The sequence below is a fragment of the Entamoeba invadens genome (genome assembly GCF_000330505.1).
Source record: "Entamoeba invadens IP1 unplaced genomic scaffold scaff_1105074724875, whole genome shotgun sequence".
NCBI classification, from domain to species: domain Eukaryota; phylum Evosea; order Mastigamoebida; family Endamoebidae; genus Entamoeba; species Entamoeba invadens.
This window is the reverse complement of record NW_004440107.1, coordinates 1794-12815: the sequence shown is the minus strand read 5'-3', so window position 1 is coordinate 12815 and position 11022 is coordinate 1794. Positions and strand designations below refer to the sequence as shown.

The 11022-nt window shown below is 26.8% G+C and overlaps 2 protein-coding genes across 2 annotated transcripts; both read left to right on the top strand.

Annotated features, from left to right (window-relative positions):
* Positions 1 to 506: 506 nt before the first annotated feature.
* Positions 507 to 4605, top strand: EIN_028590 (protein serine/threonine kinase, putative; the record flags this gene model as incomplete). Its single annotated transcript, XM_004253797.1, has 3 exons — positions 507 to 1877; positions 1975 to 3858; positions 3943 to 4605. 3 exons carry the CDS (start codon positions 507 to 509, stop codon positions 4603 to 4605), a joined length of 3918 nt encoding a protein of 1305 aa, XP_004253845.1.
* Positions 4606 to 6354: 1749 nt separating this feature from the next.
* EIN_028580 (hypothetical protein) lies at positions 6355 to 7389 on the top strand (the record flags this gene model as incomplete). The annotated part of the gene is made up of 1 exon (XM_004253796.1): positions 6355 to 7389. The coding sequence occupies one exon, from the start codon at positions 6355 to 6357 to the stop codon at positions 7387 to 7389; it is 1035 nt and encodes a 344-aa protein (XP_004253844.1).
* Positions 7390 to 11022: the final 3633 nt, after the last annotated feature.

Genomic DNA, 11022 nt, shown 5'->3' with positions numbered 1-11022 from the left:
TTATTGTTTGTGATCACATTAAAATGTTGGTGATGATCATGATTGTGTGATAGTTTATAATTATCTTTACTTTTTTCGTTGCTTTCTTATTCTTTATGTTGTGTGTTTGGGTTTTTGGTTTGCTTTTAATTATTCAATTTTTTATATAAACTTGATAATAAAAAAGCAATTAATTAGTTCGGGTTATAGTTCAAATTTTTATTATAATTAAATTATAATATTTACCATTTAACCCAAACTTGTCGTTTAAGTCAAACTTGTCATACTGTAATATTATAAAAAACGAAAAATTCGTTTAAGCTTTTTTCTTCGAAAACGATTATTTTTATTAATGAAATATACAAAAATGAAACAATAAGTTTAATAATTGCCGTTTAAAACGCTTATATTTATAACATCAAAACAAAATTAAACATTATTATTTATATTCATGTTTAAAAAAATTAAAACAAAATTATTTTATCAATACAAAACTTTTTATAAACTTTGATATTATTTTATTTCAAATGATATCAAAAGTCTTAATTATATTATTTGTTTATAAAGTGAGTTCTTTTGAATGTGATTGTTATCCTGTCAAAAACACACAAAGTGATGGATTTGAATCGAGTAAGAATATCGATTGTGCCACCTCTGACATGTTGTTAAATTATTCTATATGTTTAAGTGATGACTTTCAATTTTCAACAGCATTTGAATGCAATACACTTTCATTGACATCTTCGTTTGTAATTATCATAATTTCACTTAATTGGATAAGAGCATCACAACTATTTTATATTTCGAAAGACACAAGTGTTACTTTTAAAGGACAGTTTCATTCAAACCAAAATTTGACTCTTGATAATAATGCTACAATACAAGTGAATGGGTCATTTTCAATAAATGGTGATGTTTTAATTGAAATTCCACAACTTGATAAACCACGAATTGTTTTGTGGAATTCGTCTTATTTACATTTGTATTCCAAAACTGCCAAATACAGTGGATTTTCCATTTTGAATCCCAAAGGAAACACAAATTGTTTTGATGTGTTTTCAATGAACAATTCAACGTGTATAAATTTTAATTCGAACGAAAATCATCTGAACACCAATAATTTTCCAATTAATTTTAATGAAGGAATTGTCTTTCTTTTATCAAATGGAAGATTAATGAGGTTTTGCCCAAGTAACATTATAACTCCAGAACGAACAGTGACATGTACTTTAAACCAAAACAATTATCAAATAAGTTATATTGGAGCTGGTGATTATTCATTTAATTATCCACATTGTCCGTGTGATGACAAAGATACAAATTGCTATTTACACATTAATCATACACTATCAAGTGTTAATTTAAACAATTTTAATATGCCCAATACAATTCTTGTTGTCGACAAAAATGTCGATATTACTTATGCGCAAGTAATTAAAGAAATACAAATAAAAGACAATGTGAATGTAAATATAACATCATTGTATAATGGTTATATTATCAAATTTTCGTTTGGTATAGTTACTATAAAAAATAGTTATATGTATTATAAATATACCATTTATTACAATTCTTTGATACAAACATTAAGTATTTATCCAAACTTAAATATTGATATAGAAATATTCAGAATTTTTTCTAAAATACAATTTGACGTAGAAGGAATTATTGGAAAGGTTGTAGCATCCGAAAATTGCTTTGTTTTATTTGGAGAAAAAGTCAATGCAGTTAATCAACTTTCCTTTACGACATCTTTTGGTGCGAATAACGTCATTGTGTTAAATTTTGGAAATGAAAGAGTTGACAATTTTATAAGTCCAAATTGTAAATTGTTAAAAAATACATTAATAGAAACAACTTGTTTAAAATGCAATTCGAAAACAAGACTTGTAAAGGGAGTGTGTGTTGAATTAACTTCTCATTGTAATTTTTTTTAACAATGACAATTCTTGTTTTGAATGTGAAATTGGATATTTTTAAAAAAGTAAATTTGAGTGCCAAAGATTAAATATAGACTGTGTATTTGGTAATGAAAGTGTGTGTATCAAATGTGATAATACTCATGTCATTATAAACGAATATTGTATTGTAAACAACAATTGTTATTTTACAAATGGGATTAAATGTTTAAAATGTAAAACAGGAGAACTTGCAAATAATTGTAATATATGTCATGATGTTAATTGTGTTATGTGTAAAAATAGTAAATGTATAATATGTGATGACAATTATTTTATTGGAAATGATGGAATTTGCCACCATACAGAAAAAGAGTCGAATTATGTTTATAATAATATTATTTATTGTGGAGATGGATATTTCATTGACAACGCTGAGTGCAAAAATTGTTTAACAATGAATGAAAATTGGATAAAATGTGATGTTGAGAAGCCAATTCAATGTTCCAATGATTTTGAAATCACAGAAAATGGAAATTGTGAATCGACAATTTGCAAAACAAATGAATATATAGAACAAAATGGGAGGTGTTTTAGAACACAAGAAATGTGCAAATTTACACTCAATCGGAAGTGTGTTGAATGTGTTAACAATTACACAATAGATGACAATAGAAATTGTATACAGAACAGTGAAAATAACAAACAAACTAATTGTAAAACAACAACACAGAATGGATGTGTCAAGTGTACTGACAAATACTATTTTTCAAATGGGAAGTGTATGAGTTGTGATAGTAATTGTAATACCTGCCTTTTCAATTCAACATTTTGTCTCTCGTGCAACAATGATGCTTTTTTAAGTGACCACAAATGTATAACAAACATAGACTTAAATGGTATTTGCAAACAGTTTATACCATCAGGTGGGTGTGTTAAATGTATTGATGGATATTATAGAAGCGGACTGTCTTGTAAGAAATGTGATATTAAATGTGGGACTTGCAACAACAGAGAAAATTGTTTGACTTGTAACTCGACAAATTATCGAACATCAAATAATGAATGCAAACCACAAAGTGACATTGTTGGGTGTCAAGTAAAAACAACACAAAATGGATGTTCAAAGTGTTCTGATGGGTATTTCACAGTCAACACAAATGAGTGTGAAAAGTGTGATGCAACTTGTTTGACATGTTTACAAACCAAACATATGTGTACTTCATGTAATACAAATAAAGTTTTAATTGACTCAAAATGTGTTGATATTTCATTAATAACAAATTGCAAAGAAGTTGGTCACTCAAAATGCACCAAATGTTCATTTTGGTACAGGCCAAATGAATATGGTATTCGTTGTAATTCTCATGTTGTGTGGTGGGTAATAGTCATAGTTGCCATTGTGTGTCTATCAATGATTATTGTATTTACAACAACTGTATATATCATAATAAGAAATATTATTAAACAACGTGAAATTATAGAAATAGAAAAGAAAACCACTTTATTTAACATGAAAAAATCAAATGTAATATTCACTTCTTTGCAAGGCGGTGTTTGTGTTAACAAAACAAAAATATTATTTGATGATGATTATGAAGAAATTCAAGTTTGCAAAGAAAGTAAAGAACTTTTATGTGTTGGTAATATGACATCCAAAACACTTAAAATCCAACTATCATCTAAAAATAACGAAGAAAGTTACCACCTAAGAACCGAGCCAAACATTGTTGTTATTAAGAAAGGATTTGCATGTGAATTTTCGATATATCTAACACCAAATTACTCTTCAAATATCACCAGCACGATCGTGATAATTTCAAAGAATTTATTAAATAATATTATTACTTACAACAATATTGAAATGTGTGCAAAAACAGAAATGACATCAAAACTCGATTATCATGAAATTAAAGAAGATGTCAAACTTGGAGAAGGATCGTTTGGTGTTGTTTTTAAAGGGGGTTTTAGAAACAACATTGTTGCGATCAAGAAGATAAAAGATTTCAACAACACAGAAACGTCAATTGACGAATTTTAAAAGGAAGTACATATGTTGGACAAGTTTGGGTGTGAATATATCGTGCACTTCTATGGTGCCGTGTTCGTACCAAACAAGGTGTGTATGGTCACCGAATTTGCACAATTTGGGAGTTGCCAAAATTTGATTGACAATAAAAAGAGTGAAGAAATAACAATGAAACTTCGAGTAAAATTAGCAATAGATTCTGCTAAGGGAATTTTGTATTTACATTTAAATGGAATTTTACACAGAGACATTAAACCAGACAACATTCTTGTGTTTTCACTTATTGTGAATGACAAAGTTAATGCAAAATTGACTGATTTTGGAAGTGCCAGAAATATTAACACATTGATGACGAACATGACATTCACGAATGGTATTGGTACACCCACATATATGGCTCCTGAAATTTTAAAACAAGAAAAGAACAAAAAAGAAGCTGATGTGTTTTCATTCGGAGTGACTATGTTCGAAATGTTTGGGTGGTGTGAAATATACTCTAAAAACGTTTTCAATTATCCATGGCAAATAGCAGAATTTGTGTGTTCGGGTAAACGAGTTGAAAATTCGAAAAACATCCCGAACAATTTATTTGAAATCATCGAAAATAGTTGGGAACAGAATACAAAAGAACGTATTACGATTGATTGTGTCGTTGAAAAATTGCATTGTGTTTGGAACAATCAATTGTTAACTTTTTGATTGGGGTTTAATAACAAAACAAACAATTTCATATATATAATATAGAGTAAGTTGTAAAACGTTGATTTGGTCACCAACGTCGACATTTAGTCTTATTCAAATAATAATTGTACTATTCAACACATTTTGTTACTTTAATTCAAATGAATTTTGTTTAAAAATATATATTAACTTATCGAATGATCGCGATTTCAATACACTTATAATAAATTAAGATAATTTTTAAAAAAGCAAAAAACAAAAAAACACCATTTTAATAAAAACTTCAATGTATTGATTTTTCAAGATTTGTTTCCTTACAATTGTTAAACTTGAAAAATATAAACAAACTATATGATGTTTAATTTTACATCAACAACAAATCAAAGTCATCTCTCACTTCCAGTGCACTTTTTTCAAAAGTAACAAATATCAATTTCAATTGTGTTAATTTTTTAAAAATTAAGTCCGTTGTAAAACAATTCAAATAAGTCTTTGTTGTGAAAGTTGATCAGTCACTTTTACGATTATAAGAATTTAAAATTTTTTAAAATTTGATATCGAGCCGAGTAATTATGGCTATAACAAGCTTTCAAATTCTCTGTACAAGAATTTATACAGTTTTCTAATTTTATTTGAAAAAAGTAGTACTAACTATGAAGATCATCGACTCCGCAAATACATTAATTTTATTGAAAGAGTAAACTCAGATAATACGTTGATCAAGTCGTGTTTATTATATTTAAAAGACTTGTACGACCAGTTAACAGATTTTTTAGTTGACGACAATCTTCCAATACCAGACCAAAATAACTACTATAAAACCTCTCATTAGTATATTAAACGGTTAATTATAACCTTTCAATTGTGGTTATGAAAATGTTTTTTTACCTCAATAAATGTTTTTATTTTTATTGGTTAAAACATCTCTTAATAGGGGAACCACTAATGTTAATCAATACAGTAAAGGTTTTACTGTATTAATTAATATTAAAGAATTGCGTTCTTTAAATATATACATCTCTACGATATTCGTTGTAGTTATGGTGATAGAATTACGTTTAATGCACATATACAATTAACTGATTTTTTATTTATTTGTATTTTAAAATTTTTAAATGTAATCAACAAATGGTTTTTGTACTAATTGATATATTATCTTTCCAACGTATTACTACAATTTTTATTTCTTCACAAATTGTTATTTTTAATTATATAAAATCAACGAGATTATCAAAGTATTTGCTTTCGTTATGAAATTTAAGAAGATTGTATAATATTTCAACAACGGTTGGTCGATAATGTTGTTAAAATTAATGTTTGAAATTTCAAATTATGTTTCAAACTAATTTAATTTCAAATATTTAATTATTAACTTCTGATGGTTGAAACATAATGGAAGTGTTTGGTTGTAAGGAAATGAACAACATTGTTGATTAAATAAAGCAATTAAACATTTTTTGTTGTATTTATCTTTGATTTTTTAAGGAATCGTTTTTTTCATTTTGGGTTAGAATCGTGCCAAACAATTACTACATAACCATGTAATGGAAAAAACAATTTTTATAAAAAACTCAAGTATAAAACATTAGGTGTATGTTGTATTTTTAATTATGATATAATTTTTGCTTTACCATTTTTGTTGTTTGTGTTTTACATATCTATAATAAATTTATAATAAAAGAAACAATGAATATATTTATGGAAAAAGACAAATTATACCCCTTTTAATCAAAAAATCATCTTAATGATCATTTCAATCATTAAGGCATGAATTATGAAATGGTGTTATGTGCATGTTTGTTGATTTCATCAATGCTCAATTGCATTTTTGCGGTTGTGATAGCAGTTCTCGTGTATCACATCATTGAAACCCAAAAACTAATCAAGAACACAAATCAAGAAGAAGTCATTCAACCGTCAGGATTATTTTATTCAAATGAAAAGGAAGTTCAACTTTTACAATCCGAAAAAGAATACCAGAAGGTTGAAGATAAATTGATTGTAACACCAATAATTGAGACGGCAAAAAGTTCCTTATCACAAGTTACTCTGCAAGAAATGGGAAGGACGCTCGAAGATAAGTTAATTGATGAAAGAGACGGAAATATGACAACAAATGAAAAGTTTTCAGAAACCAAATGGGAGAAAGAAGCTATAAAAGAAGAAGATGTTTTATCAAAGAATAAAAATGAAACAAAAAACCATTTAAAGAAACCCCGTGGTGAAGTAAAAGAACAATATGATGATCAAACATGTTTAATGAGTAAAGAGATTGACGATAGTGGAAATGTTTTGGAAGGTTCAAAGTTGTTGGTTATTGATCAAACTCTGGAAAAGGAGATAAAAGAAAAACAAGAAGAAAGGACTGAAAATAAAGTTAAAATAGATAAAGGTGTCAATGGAAAGTTGTATAACAAAGAATATATTCCAGTTGACCAACCAACAACAGACAGTGAATACTTAGAAGAAGAACTAGAAGAAGTTGAATTGCCAAAGGAGTATTATATTGAAGAATGGAATAGAATGGTAGATGCAATGAAAGGAACATGTGGTATCTCTCATTATAACATTGATATTGAAATGCCTGAAATATGTTCTGAAGATAGAGAGAGGAACAGATTATTAAAAGAAACACTTGAAAACATTGAAGAAGATGATAATAAATTAAAGGAAAAGGCATACTGTGAGACTGGAAAAAAGTTGGAAGTAGAAAAAACAAAAAGAAGACACAAAAAGACAAAATACAACAACCAGAAAGGTGTCATTATAGATGATCAGAAAAAACCAAAGAGGACTATATGAAATCTATCAACCGTTGTAAATTATTAGTTATTATAATAATTTCACGTTGTTTGATGTTAACGATGAAATTTTTGATTATAATATGGAATCGTGAATACCAAAATATAAGACATATAATTGTTGATATAAAAATAATACTATATATAAATTTGATAACAATAATAAGTTATTAAATTAATTTGATTTCCAACTAAAACGTTTTTTTTCAAGGTAAAAACTAGAACTTCTTTTAAAGAATATCAACTAAAAATTATTAAAATATTATTTTAAAAACATTGACAACTAGAGTTTTATTTATTATAAATAACTTTTCAATCGTTTTATCAACCATATTTTCTTAAGATATATAAATAAACAACGCAATAGACAGTGATTTAATACCAAAAAAACAACAAATTCCATTTCTTTGAATTGATTCAAAAACATAATAACTTAAACATTAAGTGAAAAAATAAAACCTTACACTCGTTTAATAAATCTGAATATCATCTCCTTATAAACAATTCATTTTAATATAATACATTATTATATAATAGACAATACAATACCACGCACCATTACTTCGACAAAATACCCAATTATAACAAGTGAGTCAAAATACCTTTGTATGCATTTAGCTTATTGAATTCGAAAACAGACAATATACAATACGATAAAATTTAATATGTAAGACTAAAATACATCAAAGTTTGTGATTTGAATAAATTGTATAACCAAATCGACTTAATTTTTTGAATCAGATTTAAATGCCGAACTTTATGTCGACAATAAGTGTCATTGTGTTGATCGATACCCCAATTTTGAGTACACAGACACTTCACAACAAAGGGAAAGAATATAAATAACCACCAACAAATACTGTTGTTTGACTCACACCAAATTTCACTTTTTATTATATCCCAATATATACAGTTTTATATGGAAAACCCCCACATTTAAGACTGCGAATGGGAAATACCATCATTACTATTAGAACGATTCGATTACTGGACAATATCATTTTGATTTAATTGTGGTGTCCATAGAATGAGTAAGGGTATGTTTTACAGTCAAGCGAACTGTTATTGCAAAAGAATTCAAACTATTACAAAAGACTGTTACAAGGGAATTGTGTTTTAATATATATATTAAAAAATGTAAACTGAATATTAACCAAAAAGATAAATAAAACATTTCATTATATCTATGATGAATTAGACAAATATATACATTTATTTAATATTTATTTTTAAATAAATATAATACAGTAAAACCTCCCAAGAGCGGGAGGGCGTGGTAATTTTGTTCTCTCAAGAGCGGGCATTTTTAGCCAATCAAACCTCAATTACTGCTCGATAGAGAACTCTATTTTTAGTTTTAGTCTAAAAAATGCCCACTCTTGAGAGAACCTGCTCTTTAGAGGTACCGCTTTGGGGGGGGGTTTACTGTACAATATAAATAAGATTTTAGAAAAAAAATATATTTAGGAGAGCTTACTCAAAGATAGTTTTTCAAGTAAAAAACTATTTTTATCAATTAATTAATTAATTAATTATAGTTTTTTTGAATTTAGCTGTCATTTGACGGGCCGAATATTTTACTGTTTTAATGTTAACAAATAATCATACAATTACTTTAATTTCAAAAAGAGACATAATGACCTCAAAAAATGTACCAATATGGTCTGATGAACAGAAAATTATACTAAAATTGTTTTTAAACGGAAACAATCAAAAAACAAAACAAAACAAAAGAAAAGAAACCAAACACATAATTATTGACAATTAAACATTGAAGAAGCCGACACTTAAGCGCAACTCAACTTTGGTTAACACTGAAACAAAACAAAGAAAGTGGGAAGGCCACAAAAAGAAACAAAGTTTAAAAACAAACAACCCAATCTTATAACGAACAAAAAGAAGTTGTTGGTCTCGAACCTTATTATTTGATTTGGTTGATGGTAATGGCGATTTAAAATGGAAGTTAATGAAAACATTATTGTTTCAACTAGAATGAGTCAAATAATTAGGAAATTCCAGTCAAAACCCCAACAAAAACTAATTTGGTGAACATTTTCGACAAAAATGAGGTTGTGATGATTCATGGAATAAAATACAATTTTAATGATAATCGTGAAATTGAAAAAAAAATTGTCGAAAGCGAAGAAAGCATAAATTTTATCGACAAATTTAGTGACAATAAATTTTCCATGTGTCGGCAGGTTTAAACAGAGTAGATTTCGATAATAATAATTGATTATTATCGTCAAATGTCTTGTTGAAAAATTCAACTGACACTTTGAAATGTGTTTATTCTCCGTATGATGATAATTGTAAAACTTTAACATACCACAAATTAAGAGAGTAAAACTAATAAAGTTTTTTTTTGTTACTTTGTTGTTATATAACAAAAAACGTGAATCATTTGTAACAATGTTGAAAGACCATAATTGAAATAATTTTTATTTTTCTAAAAATAAATTATTCCGCTTACTCAAATGACCTAATTGAGTAAGCTCTCCTTAATTAAATTCACTTTATATTGCAAAAATATTATGATTGTTTAAACAATATTTTTTAAAACAATAAAAAATGCAAGTTTTTACCATACCAACAACTCAAGTAACAATATTAAAATTATCCTTTACTGAATAAAACATCGTCTATCCTCTGGTTGTGTTGATTGTAAATGTGGACGTCCAACATGTTTGATTATTCCTTTGCTGTACGCTTCATATATCGCAAACACTATTATATTGTTTATATCTTTTTTAGAGAAATTGCCAATTTCAAAATAGTGACACCCATTTTCTTTTGCAAATGTCTCTGCGCGACTTTTTTCTATTTTTCTTTTGGTGTCATCTTCTGCAAAGTTGCCAATAATCACGTTGATATTATTTTCGATGTTACCAGTGTAATCTCTGTTTAACTGAATCAGCTTGGGAATGTTATTAAACGTATTTTCATCTCTAACTGAAAACATATAAAACAACACAGTAGATTGTCTCAAAGTTAATACATTTTTTTATTAAATAATATGACAATATAAACAAATTTGTATTAATATTTGTTATATTAAAAACCAAACTTGATAAATGTATTACTAATTGTTTCTATTCGTACTTGACTTGCTGACTTGTTATTTTATATTTGTGGAATTATATTTATATTATAAAAAATGATAAAATTTTAACATTAAATAATATCAAATTTTATTATAAAAATACTTTTTTATAATTGGATAAATAATAAAGTCGGTGTAAATAAAAAAATTTTAAAATCACAATCTTAATTACCAACTTAACCATTTTAAAATCAAAATGAACAAGTTTACTTTTAAATTTGTACGTTGTTTAACCATATTTTATGCAATAATTGTTTGGAAACATTTAATGTAAATGCATTGTATATATAATTTGATATTAAAAAACAAACGAAGATCCCAAAATTGTATTTTTATCATTTTTCTGTCAATTAGATATGTTTTTACCTTTACGTTATTCCAATAGAAAAATTAAAGTGGTTTTTTTTTCATTAAAATTACATTGAATTTAAAAAATCAAACCATAAAATCGGCACCAATAGTAGAAACATAGTCATAATTAAAATGTACTAAATTTTGAGTTTGTCTAATGAAAGTGGTTTCCCGTAAGGG